Source organism: Coenobita brevimanus, chromosome 63 (assembly GCF_032717465.1).
Source record: "Coenobita brevimanus isolate Jiangsu-jjx chromosome 63, ASM3271746v2, whole genome shotgun sequence".
Classification (NCBI taxonomy): Eukaryota; Metazoa; Arthropoda; class Malacostraca; order Decapoda; family Coenobitidae; genus Coenobita; species Coenobita brevimanus.
This window is the reverse complement of record NC_137016.1, coordinates 28,218,730-28,232,039: the sequence shown is the minus strand read 5'-3', so window position 1 is coordinate 28,232,039 and position 13,310 is coordinate 28,218,730. Positions and strand designations below refer to the sequence as shown.

General features: G+C 44.7%; 1 protein-coding gene across 1 annotated transcript in view; it reads left to right on the top strand.

Annotated features, from left to right (window-relative positions):
- The first annotated feature begins 475 nt into the window (after window positions 1-475).
- Window positions 476-13,310, top strand: part of Hacd1 (3-hydroxyacyl-CoA dehydratase 1) — a 42,759-nt gene continuing 29,924 nt past the window's right edge. The window contains exon 1 of the mRNA XM_080275836.1: window positions 476-590. Coding sequence (XP_080131962.1) covers window positions 508-590 — 83 coding nt within the window. The 5' untranslated portion in view covers window positions 476-507. The remainder of the gene's footprint in view (window positions 591-13,310) is intronic.

Below are 13,310 nucleotides of genomic sequence, written 5' to 3'. Positions count from 1 at the left end.
GGCTGGTAAGGTTCTGTGAAGACAGCATGGTGTGGGAGATGATGTTTGTTTCATGCTAGTCATCCCATGCCATAGACACTTTTTGTAGGATTAAGGCTTTGTATGATCATTGTGTATCAGGGTCCAGGCAGAAAACAAGAATGAATAAGGAGGAGGAAGATGATGGGGAGGAATCCCACAAGTAACGTGCTCTCCCTCCATACCTGCTCACTGATTACTGAACCTGTTCATACCCTGGTCCCCTGAAGATTTATGTATTTGACACAGCATCCCGACAGCCTGCACTTTGTACCCAGTAGCGCTGTATTTTACTATCCAGTTGGGAACTTTGTTTGACAGTTACTGAGAACTTCAATGGTTATGTTACAGTACTCATTTACTGACTTGTGCAAACTGCCCAGTGCCTACCCATGCAAGTATATATAGAGTCAAATTGTTTACTACAATATATCAAATGTCATCATTCCTTTCCAAATTTCAGTTTGAAAATCTGCAGAGAAGATTAAGATGTCAGGCAAGGCAAAGGATGCAGACCCAACCTCTCCTGGCAACATATACCTCATCTTTTACAATGTCTTCTTGAGTCTTGGGTATGTACTGCCAAGCATTATTATAACTTAAATCTCTAAACATAACACTTGGCACACCAGTACCAGTAATGTTGTAGATGTAGTAGTGAACTTTGTGTGTATTGTATTGAACTTTAGAATGTATTTGATGCAGAAAGATACTTTTTTTTTTTTTTTTTTTTTTTTTTTTTTTTTTTTCCAGAAATGAGTTATTTAAGAGGAGCCTGTGGAGTCACATGGAGAGACAGGCTGACGAATGAGGATATAAAGGAGCGTTGTGGTGTTGATGTGGATGTGATAGGAAGCGTTATGAGGAACATACTGAGGTGGTTTGGCCATGTGGAGAGGATGGAGGGTGAAAGACTGACGAAGAGAGTGTATGTGAGTGAGATGGAGGGGGAAAGAGGGAGGGGGAGGCCGAGGATGAGATGGAGGGATGGGGTGGAGAGGTATATGAGAGAGGGGGCTGTGAGTTGGGAGCAGGGGAGTGAAATGGCGGGGGACAGGGCGACTTGGAGGCGATTTGTTTGTGGCCACCCCAAACGGGACTGAGGCGTCTGGCAATAGATAGATAGATAGATTAGCCTGTATGGAACCTTTATTGTAGTGCTTTTATTTATTTATTTTTTACAACCCCAAAGACAAGTAAATAAGCCTCAGATATCACACTCTTATCGTTGTCTGGATTATTCATTTTATACAAAATATAGTAATTTCTCAATTATCTGGACAGCCATTACCCGGACAATTCATTACCCGGACATTGTGATCTGGCTGTTCAAAACCATATTCAAACATTCTTTCATAATATCCAGACAGGATGCATGTGTCCAGGTGGAAATTATGGCTGCACAAACACTTTTGTGCCTGGCCAGGCAGGAATAACCCAGTGGCGCCACCCTGTCTGGCTGGGTAGTTTACCCAGTGTCTGCTAGAGACCCCTTCAGTCATTCTCAGTTCCTACCCGGTGACAGTGTAGTAAACAGCTCCTCTCAGACAGTTGTTATGGTGGTGCACATGGTGGTTTTTGTGGTTGTTCCCTACCTGCCTTTGGCCATGCTGTTCCTGCGTGCCTCTTTCTAGGGTGTGATGATGGCCCCTCCTCCAGGAAAAAGGAAGAGGGTAGTGCTGATTCTGGAGAAGCGGGAGATCCTGGGTAATATTGATATGGGATGGTTGAATCGTGAGTGTTGATGTTTATTTAATTCTAGCTAACTGTACTGTACCATGATTTTACAGTACAGTATTCTATTGTACCATGATTTTATTCCATTTTATCATTTTGTTTTGTGTGACCACTGCATTTTTCTTGTGTAGCCATTTTTTTCAGGTCTCTGCAGGATATGGCCATGCAGTGATGATTGCTTATCTGTGGTTGATGGGTCTGCTTGACCATGGTAATTGCTTGGCTGTGGTTTATAGGTCTGCTTGACCAGATAGAGTAGTGTTAAACAACAGGAACAAGTGTAGTACGATGTACTGTAGTGGCCATTTACACTGGCTTTCAAAGTCAGGTAATGTATGAATGGGGGCCAGAGGAAAGGTCCATTATCTGTACAGAGCCATTACCCAGACATGCCTATGGAGTCATTCCATGCCATTGTCACCTTGTAGTGTCAGTCTAAGAATTAATAAAAAAATGTACCGGTAAGAATTTTATGGTACAGTAAGACCTCACTATAATGGTCTAATTGGGGCCCAAACCATTCCGAAAAATGCGAAATTCCGATAAAAGCGACATCCAGACTTCCCCATGCTAATTCGGACTTTTTCCAATATATCAGACATTAGTCCGGTTTGCATGAACAGTTTTTAAACTGTTTTGACTACCATTGTGGCTCAGTAATGTGTTATGACTTCACTACATTAATCAAATGATATAATATATATAATAATAATGTACTGTACACTGATAAACATGTCTTTTTTTTACCTCATTGTGGTGAACATAGCTGAAGAGGTCAGGCAGTCCGGACTGCTTCTGGCTTTATCAGACATTTTCCGATATGTAGGAATTTAGTTCGGTACCTCCTCAAATCCGATAAAAGCGAATTTCAGTCTGTTGAAGTCTGTTATATCGAGGTTTTACTGTATATACAGTAATCCCCGTACTATCCGGACGCTTACTCTCCGAACACTCCACTTACTGAACATTTTGGTCCCAGGATTCAATATTCCCAAAATTGACCCCAAAGCACAAGAAATTTGAAAAAAAATCTGACTTTTTTCCCCCGTAATTTGAACTCGGCAAGCGCAGCACGGACCAGCTGTGTTTTGGTGCGTAGTTCCGCCGCCATCCGCTAGAGTGCCCTTGCATCCTCCCCACTTACCGCCCATCTTTTGTTGTGAGTGCACGCTCGTCATCATGGCCGCCCACGTTCTCGCTTTTGTGGTGGTGCGCTACTGGCTGCAGGCTCTGCTGCTGCTCTCCTGCCTCTTGTTAGTGTGTGTGATGATGGCCCCACCGCCTGAGAAGAGGAAGAGAGTGGTTTTGACTCTGGAGAAGAGGAGGGAGATATTGGACAAGGTGGACGTGGGTTGGTCTTCCTCACGCATCCTTCGTGAATTCAACCTGGCCCAATCTACTTTGTTTGATATCAGGAGATCCCGTGACAAACTCATGCAGTACACAGTTGACTTCTCATCAAAGAACTAATGCAACGTGGAGAGGAAGATGATATTTACTCCCCGGTATGCTAAAGTCGATCGCTTCACGTTGATTTGGTATCGACAGCAACATGCTGCTGGTCTGCTGGTGCGTGGCACAGAGCTGATGGCTGCTGCTGAGAAGCTGACAAGGCTTTACGACCCCCCAGACTTCAAGGCATCCGAAGGTTGGCTCTTCGCATTCAAGTTACGACATGGCCTTACCAACCAAGTCTCATAGCGAAGCTTTGGACGCCAACGAGGATGGAGTAGAGGAGTTTTGGCACAAGGTGAAGGGCTTGATTGACAGGGAGGGCCTCACTCTCAGTCAAGTCTACAATGCTGACAAAACTGGTTTATTCTATCGCTCTTTGCCAAAGAACACTCTAGCCGAGGAGACGGAGAGGCGTGTACCTGGCCGCAAGCTCTCCAAGCAATGGATATCTGCTCTGTGTTGTGCCAATGCTAACAGCATGCACCGGCTTAAGCCCGTTATTGTTGGCCGTGCAAAGCAGCCTCGGTGTCTTCGTGGAGTGATGGATGTCCTTCCTGTCGTTTGGTACCATTCTCTGAAGGCTTGGTTCACTGCCCAGATCTTCAAAGACTGGTTCCACTGCCATCTCGTCAAGGAGGTCATCCATTACCAGATGAAGACACTGGGAATCCCGCGCGACCAGGTAAAGGCCCTCCTCCTCCTCAATAATGCACCTGCCCACCTGTGCGACAAGGAGTTCGTGGCTGAGAATGGGCACATTAGGTGCATGTTTATGCCACCTAATACGACTGCTTTCATCCAACCAATGGACCCAGGAGTGATCGTGGCAACGAAGAGGCTGTACCGAAGAAAGTTCCTGGAAGAGGTGATGGTTGTTCTCGAGGACGAGGATGAGTGCAGGGAGGGACGGGATACACGAGGCCACCGGGCTTTGGAAAACCTTCGCCGCTACAACATCAAGTCTGCAATCTACAACTGGGCCTGTACATGGAAGGAAGTCCCTGTCAAGACTCTAGAAAATGGTTGGTCTCGTCTGCTTCTCAGAACAGATGTGGAGCACGATTTCCTAGGTTTTGACATGGTTGACTTCCATGCACGTCTACATGTGCACGGCGACGATGTTGATGTGGACGAAGTGCGTGAGTGGTTGGATGACAACGAGGGCGATCCTGGGTATCAGACCATGTCTGATATCGAGATCGCATCTTCAGTTGCAGGTGTCAGTACCCAGCTTGAAGATTCTGACGAGGACAGCAATGATGATGTAGACTTCTCTCAGGGAGAAGTTCACCAGCCATCCCCAAGCTGAGCGCACTCCGGGAACACATAGAGTTCGTTCTTGACTACCTGGAACACCCGGACTGCGACAGGGAGATGGGGCCCTTGGGACTTGTGTAGGAAGTGCGCGCTTTCAGGCAGCGCATCATTAATCACCAAAATCGTTGTTCCTTGCGTCAATCAACCATTGACAGCTTTTCCAGACTAGTGACCCCTGCTGTGCCCAGCCCTGGCTTCACACCATTGCCTCCCCAAGACAGGCCTTCATCCTCCGAGCCACAGCCCAGCACATCAGCCATGGTGGAGTCACCACTGGACGTGAGTTTGCGCCTCTCTTCAGAGTCCTCTGCAGTGGGTAGTCCATCACCACTTCCCAGCGACGCACCCCTAGGCCACCTGCATGAGCTACTCTCAGACTCTGACAGTGAATAAACAGTAAGAACTTGCCACTAGACCACACGGGAATTTACAGTGCTGTGCAGTGAAAAAACACAGTGCGTAGTGTTAAGTAATTAGAATTTTGAGTGCAAAGACTTAAGTGCAGAGTGCAATGCTGATTTTATTGCTGTTCAATGGAGCACAAATTAGACCAGAGTGTGAAGTGGTATGAAAATGGATTTATGAATGCAAAGACTTGAGTGCAGAGTGCAACACTTATTTCATTAAGGTGCAGTGGAGCGCAAGTAAGAATAGAGTACGCAATGTTAAGAGAATGGAATTCTGAGTGCAAATGACTAGTTCAGTGCAAGACTTCATGTACAGTGTACTGCAGGTGCTTCAGATACTCCTTTTTACTGTCAGAGTCTGAGAGGAGGTGGGTTATTCATCGAAATGGCTAGGGACTTGTTGTAAGTACCCAGAATGTTTCATATTGTATTGTATTTTCCATACTTTTTTTTTTTTTTTTTTTTTTTTTTTTTTTAACGTGTCCGACTCTGGGCAAAGGCTCAGGGCCTATTTCTTGGGGGCAGTGGCCTATCCCAAGGCCCAGTAGTCCTCCTGCACCTCAACATGTCACCACTTCGATGCTAACACCCACCTTCCATATTGAATACATGCTAGGGCTGTCTCATACAGGACTGGTGTACTGGTATTAGCGTGGGTACTTTTACGACATGTCGGCGGATCATCTGATAGATCAGGAAAGTTTGCTTTTTAGGAAATTCAAATCCTTAAACTGTTCCCTGCCCCAGCTGGGATTCGATCCTGGGTCCATTAGGACTGCATGCCGCCTCTCTACCAATTCAGCCACTGCCTTCCCCCTTACCTCGAAAACCTCATTTCACTCTTTTATGTCCCTTATTGGTGTGAATAGTGTCTTAGGTGCCATGCATGTGCAGTAGGGAGATGTTTTTCTGAGTTAGGCCAGGTTAGGGTCCATAAGTACCAGTCCAGGAGCCAGGGACTTCTTGTAAGTACCCAGAATGTTTAATATTGTATAAACTCACCTCTAAAACCTCATTCTCCATTTTTTTTTTTTTTTTTTTTTTTTTTTTTTTTTTTTCCAGTCTTTTATGTCCCTTATTGGTGTGAACTGGGTCTTATATAGGTGCTATGCATGTCCAGTAGGGAGTTGTATAGGTGTTTTTCTGAGTCAGGGTAGGTTAGGGTCCATAAGTACAGGTCCAGGAGGCTGGGGCCTACTATCCGGATGGGACCACTTTCCGAACATGCTTTTGGCTCTAGTGCATCAGATAGTAGAGGGATTACTGTAATTTTAAAGCTTGAAAATTAAATTTTATGTATCTGGACAGAAAAAGTTTCTAAACTCTCTATTGAGAGTGCGGTGTTAAAAAATGTCGTACCATGTCACTGAAGAAAAATTCATGTGAAATTATTGGTTTTCTTATGATCATTGACCTGAGTATGTTTTTGTTTGGAATGCTGTCATTGGTTTTTATTGAAATGGCATCAATTTTAGTTGTTGTCACTATAGTTGTTTCCTTATACTTTGCAGTCAGATTATGGCACAACCTTGAAGTGGAAGTACTTCAGAGTAATGTGTGTGACGTTTTTTTTAACATTTTTCCCATGCACAACTTACAAATTGGAGAAAACTAACAAATTCATAATATAAATGAGCATCCTAGTACCTTACTAATGTAGCCCTGTGATATCTTATTAGAGACTCTGGTAGGCCATATGCTTTGTCACACACTTTACATGCATAGTGTGAGGAATGTTACCGGAAAAAAATGTAACGTTTCTCACGCATGGCTTTAAACAAGAAATCACTGCAGTTACACTGAATTCATGGAGAGATGGGTGGGTATGGTGGGAGGGCTGGGTGGATTGATGTCATGGATGGCATTGTTGGGTCAGCAGCGTGGGTGGCATTCGTGGTTGGTGAGGGTGGATGACCATGGTTGGTGGACAAGATGGGTCATTGGAATACGGTAATCCCTTTAAGACCCGGACACCCAAGTCCTGGACATTTTGGGCTCGGGTCCTTTAAAAAAAAAAAAAAAAAAAAAAAAAAAAAAAAAAAAAAAGAAAAAGAAAAGCTAATATGTTCATCCCTACTTTAAATTTGCCATACAATGACGAACAGCTGCGTTTTTGCACATAGTAGAACGCCCCCCCTGCATCCTCCCCTCCCTAGTCCTCGCCTAACTACTGTCATGACTAGACGCTCGTCGCAGTGGCTGTCCCACGTGCTCGTTTTTGTGAATAAACTGCAATACCTCGCCACTAGACATGGAAATTTACGATGTTGTGCAATGTTGCGGTTCAGAAATTAGAATTCAGAGTGCAAAGGATTAAGTGCAGTGTGCAAACTGGCGTGTTGCAACTGGCGTGGCACAAGTAAAAACAGAATGTTCAGTGTTAAACAGTTATAATTCACAGTGCAAAGGATTAAGTGCAGCTCAACACTGGATTACTGTACGTGCTTCAAGAGCATTTTCACCACTGTCAGAGCCTTAGAGGAGGTGGGTTAATCTTCGTGACAGACATGGATGTGTTGTAAGTACCCTGTACACTGCTAAATATTTTCCATACTCACTTAATTCCTCATTCATGCTTTTTATCACTTATTTGTGTGAATAAGGTCTTTTTTAATAGGTGCTGTGCGTGTCTGTTAGGGAGTTATTTAGGTGGTTTTCAAAGTTAGGTTAGGTTAGGGTCCATAAGTATCTGTCCAGGGGGCATTTTCCCAAGTCCCGGACATGCCTTTGGCTCTATTACGTCAGATCTTGGAGGGATTACTGTATGTAGCTCACCAGGGTGTGTGGTGACACGGTGGGTCGCCAGGGTGGCTGAGAAGATTTGTGTCCAGGATGCTCCGTGTGGGTGGTTGGGTTGGTGGGTTGGGTTGAGTGGGTGGGTGAGTTCAGGGTGGGTAGGTGTGTTGGGTGGCATCGTTAGGTGAGCATGTTAGGTGGCATTTGTGCGTGGGCAGGGTGGATGGCCGAGATTAATATGCTTGTGGGTCGCACAGGTGGCTGGGAAGGGTGAGTGTTGGATGGGTTGAGTGAGCAGGTGGATATGTGGATGGGTGGATATGTGGCTTCTCACATGACAAGGCAGGAGTGGGACTTTTAGGGCTAGTAGTCATATAAGTTGTCACTGTTAATTAGATTTTAGTACTGTATGTCGTTCAGAAGACGAATAAGTATTTGGAATAAAATTCTATACAGCAGGGTCATTCTACTGAAATCTGTTAAAGGCTCAATATAATTATTTCTCACTGAGCTAAAGGTGGATGTATGCTGATAATAATACACGTACAGTAATAGTAGAATGGATGGAAGAATAGAAGAATAAATTATACGAATATTATGTGCGGCAAGACGTGAGAGAGAGCGAAGCTTCAGATCTCTGATCCATCCGCCTAACAAATTGTTGTATTTGTTGGGGTAAGGAGGGGGAGTTGGGGGGTGGCATTGTGCATTTAACCTGCCCTCTGGCGGCAGACTACCCTGTCCCCTTATTAGTGTTCATTGCTCTATTGGTTCATTATACAACCAAGAAGTTCGTTTTCTTTTTTGTTTTCGTTTTTGAAGGCTCCAACATGCTTGCATGTGTCGGCCTTGGTCACCAAATGGCAGCTTTCCATGCTGCTCGACCTGTGGCAGTTTCCCTGTTTAGTCCTTTAACCCTGAGGTCACACTCAGCAACCTCGTCACAGGTCTGTTTTGATCTACCTCTCACTCCCCTACCCACAAGATTAACACTTCTCACTTTCTGCACCTAATTATCATCCCCCATCCTCTACACGTGCCTACCTCTCAACTCTTCCTTCGTAAACCTAGCCCCCCCAGGCCTTGCTCTCAAGGATGCACTGCACATTCACCTAATCACTGCCATTTCTGTACATTTGAGCCTGTGAGTATCCTGTTCCTTTACTGCCCAGGTCTCACTACCATACAATATTACACTCCTGACACATGCTGCATACAAAGATCCCTTAGCATGGAGGGAAAGCCCTCTCAATGTCAGGAGAGGCAACAGCTCCCTGAACTTCTTCCAGCCATTCCTCACTAGCCATAGAGCTAGTTTCTACCCCATGTCCAGTGCATAACATGTCTCCCAAATAACAAAACTCTTCCATACACTCAAGAGACTCACCAGCAAATTCAAGCCTTTCATGCCTGGCAATACCCACATGGTCTCCCGCGACACACTGCACACATGAAATCAGCATTATCTGGCAGTCTACCTCAGATACCACTATATCTCTTATGCACCCACTTATCACAAACACTGCACAAGGTGGGATTACTTCCCACGGCCTTGTGACAAATCGCCAATGGCCACTCTCCCTCTTCTTTGATAGTACCACCCCCAGCCCTAGATACCATCACTTTATTTTATATGCATTTACTCTCAAGCCCTCATGCCCCATACCATCTCCCCACTTCCTAAATCTTTCCTCTGCCTCCCTTTCATCCTTTGCAACCAACACCAAGTCATCAGCATTCAACAACTCTCACAGGAGTCCATTTCTGAAGTCACATGAGAGGGCTTAAAGTACCATGATAAACAACAAGAGGCTAAAGACAGACCCCTGATGCACACCAACATTCATGGAAAACTCATCACTCAAATCTCCATTCACCCGTACCTGAGTGTGAGCACCCACATACGTGGCCATAACACCCTAACCAGCCACTCCTCAGTCCCAGGCTTTCTCATTGCCCACCTCGCCACCTTTCTATGGACTCTTTTTTGGAGGCCTTCTGCAAATCAACAAAAACAAAGTACGTATCCCTTTTCTTTCCTGTATATTTTTCGTGAATCTGTTGAACAGTGATTATGGCATCAGTGGTCCCTTTGTCTGGCATAAACCCAAACTGCATCTTATCAGTATTCTCTCTCTCTCTCTGATCATACCTTCTAGAACTCTCTCTCCATTACCTTTATTATCTGGTCCAGAAGCTTAATGCCCCAATAATTTGCTATTTCCAGGGCATCACTCTTTCCCTTGTACACATTTACAATTATACTCTTCAGCTAGTCATCTGGAACAACACACTCTTATACTGTATGATCACATTTATCAGGTCAGTGACTCTTCTCAATCCTGCATCACCTGAGGCTTTCAACATTTCAGCCGTCAACCCAGACACACCTGCTTCCTTTCCCACCTGCATCCTGCCTATTGTCCCGCTCATGGTAGCAGCGTCAATCAAAGTCCAAAGGCCAAACACTGGATCTTCTGGCTCCAAACCTTCCCTGTCCCAGTCAAACTCCTCATTCAACAACCGGTTGTAATGCCCACTCCATCCGTCTTCAATATCCCCACTGTTCACTACAGCCCTTCCTTCATCATTCTTCACACGCTGCTCACCTATGATATCCCTATTCTCCCTCTTCATCAGATTTGCCACCTTAAAATTCACATTCTTCCCTCCCGCATGATTTAGGTTATCAAGTAAGAGTCTCTGTGACTCAGATTTCATCCTGTAAACCTCTTTTGTAACCCTTTTCTTGGCAGCCAGGTATTCCTCTTTGTTACCACCCTTCTTCCATTCCTGGAAGAGCCTTCTTTTCTCCTTAACTGCAGCTTCCACACCCTCACCCCACCACCAAGTCACTTTATGTCATGGTGGGCCTCTTTTCCATCCACATACTGAATCAGTAACTCTCAAGAGGTTGGTCTTGAAGGCCACTCATTAACACTTTCATCCACTTCTCCCTGTTCAGCCACCACTTTCCTCATCTCGCTATAGAAGGCATCCCATACTGCAAGGTTTTTCTGCTTCCATATTTCCTCCTGGGTGCATAGGTCCTCTTTTTCATCACTCCCTCCTTGAGGACCATGTCACATATCAATAACTTGTGTTGCTGCACATGCTCCTCATTCCCTAAAACTTTAACGTCCTCACTAACCTCATATCAGCCCTCCTGACCAGGAAATAGTTTATCTGGCTGCTGTTTCCCCCAGACTTGTACACAATCAACCTAATCTCTCTTTTCCTACAATGTGTGTTGCACACAATCTTGTTTATTGTCTCCCCAGACTTAAGTATCATTTCCCCCTCCTCATTTCTTGTACCATGTGCACATCCCCAATGTACTTCTTCATATCCTTGAGCTGCTTCACCTACATGACCATTTAATTCCCCCCCAAATACCATGATTTCATCATCCCCCATACCACTTACTACACGTATTAACTCATCCCAAAATCTATCCTCCTCTGTCTCAACCAGGCCTGCCTGTGAAGCATATGCTGATACATTTGCAAACACCATCCCACTGAACGAAATTTTTACTACTATTATCCTGTCACATACTCTCATAACATTCATGACATATTCCAACCATTTCTCCTTAACCAACACATTCACACCCCCTATCCATCCATCCTACCCTGCCAAAACAACTTATAGTAACAATCCTTCCCAACAATCTTTCTGGCTGATCCACACCTATACTGGACTTGCACACATCCCCAGGGCTGGATTTACCAATAGGTCAAGTAGGCCATTGGCCTAGGGCCCACTGGTATATGGGGGCCCACTGAAACTAATTTGTCATGCCATGTCCCAACTTACGACCTTTTTTCAGGAGTACACTATTTCATGATACTGTACAACCATAAGAGCCCCAGTACGATAAGTATAGGGCCCAGAGTATGGGGCCTCTGGGAATATACATACTTATATACATACATATACATACCTACATATATATATACTGTATATATATATATATATATATATATATATATATATATATATATATACCCCCTGGGGGTAGGGTTTTTTTCAAGAATACTCCCCCAGTATCCCTGCTTGTCGTAAAAGGCGACTAAAAGGGTTGGCGGAGGGTTAGTGCCCCTCCCCGGAAAACAACTAACTAAAGAAAACAAACAATAAGCCTCAGACAAGGACTGACCAAACGATGACGACCCAGGACCGGACAAAGGACTTGGTAATTGGTACTTGGAATGTAAGAGGAGCGAATGATGAGGTGAAAGAGAGAGAGATCGTCCAGGTGCTTGAGGATGCGAAAGTGGATGTATGTGGAATAACTGAAACAAAATGGAGAGGAGAAAGTGTGAGAGAATGGGAGTATGGATGGGGTATATGTGCAGGAGTAGGTGAGAATGAGAGGGCAAAGGAAGGAGTATGTATAGTTGTGAGTAAAAGATGGAAGAAGAGCATAAGACAGTATGGATCAGTTGGGTCAAGGATTGTGTGGGTAAAGTTGAAAGTTGGAATACAAATGTGGGCAATTGTGTGTGTGTATGCGCCAATGCAAGATCGTGCTAGAAGAGTGAGAGAAGAGTTCTGGACAAATGTAGAAGTGTGCATGGAAAAGTTTGGAAGGAATGAGAGAGTGTTTTTGATTGGTGATATGAATGGTAAAGTTGGGAATGTGAAGGTGGATGGAATAGTTGGTGAGTGGGGGGTGCCTGCTGAGATAGATGAGAATGGGAGTGCGTTAGTGGACATTTGTGCTGGGAGGGGGTTGGTGATACCCAATACCCTCTTCAGGCATAAAATGATCCACAGGTATACATGGCGAGTGATGAGAAGGGTGGGTGGTGAACTGAATGAAAGGAAGGCAATGATTGATTATGTGTGTGTGGATGAAAGGATGCGAAGATGTATAATGGATGCAAGAGTTTATAGAGGTTGGGGGAGTGGACTTTCTGACCACTACTTGGTGGTGGCCAGAACCAAGGCCCAATTAGAATGGAGAAATAGAAGAAGGGAAAGACGAGAGGAAGGAGTAGTTGCAAGGAGAGTGGAAAGGTTACAAGAGGATGAGAAAAAGGCAGAGTATAAGAGAGAAGTGGAGGAACGATTGGGCAAATATGAATTGGAGCAGATGGGAGACGTGGAAGGTGTGTGTAGGATATTTACAGAAGAAATATGTGCAGCATGTGATGTGGTGTGTGGAAGGAAGAGAAGACGGAGGGGGGTGCAAGGAACAGCGTGGTGGACTGAAGAGGTGAAACAGGCTGTAGCACAAAAGAAGAAAGCATACAATGAATGGATGAGAAATAGGGACGTGGAAGAAGTTGAGAGGCGGAAGAGAGAGTTATATGTAGAAAGAAAGAGAGAGGTGAAAAGATTAGTAAGAAGAGAGTGGATGAGGAATTTAGAAGGAATTTGAGTGTAAAGTGGAGGGACTGTAAGAAAATGTTCTGGAAAGAGGTGAAAAGAGTAAGACAGGGTGGAAGTGAAGTTAGCAGGGGAGTGAAAGATAAAAATGGTAGATTACTAGTGGAGAAGGGAGAAAAAGTGAGCAGATGGAGAGAACACTTTAAGGAATTGTTGAACGTAGTGGATGGAAGTAATGCGAGTATAAGTGGCTGGGGAATGGCTGGGAGAAGGAGGGAGGTGAGAAGACAGGAAGAAATCATT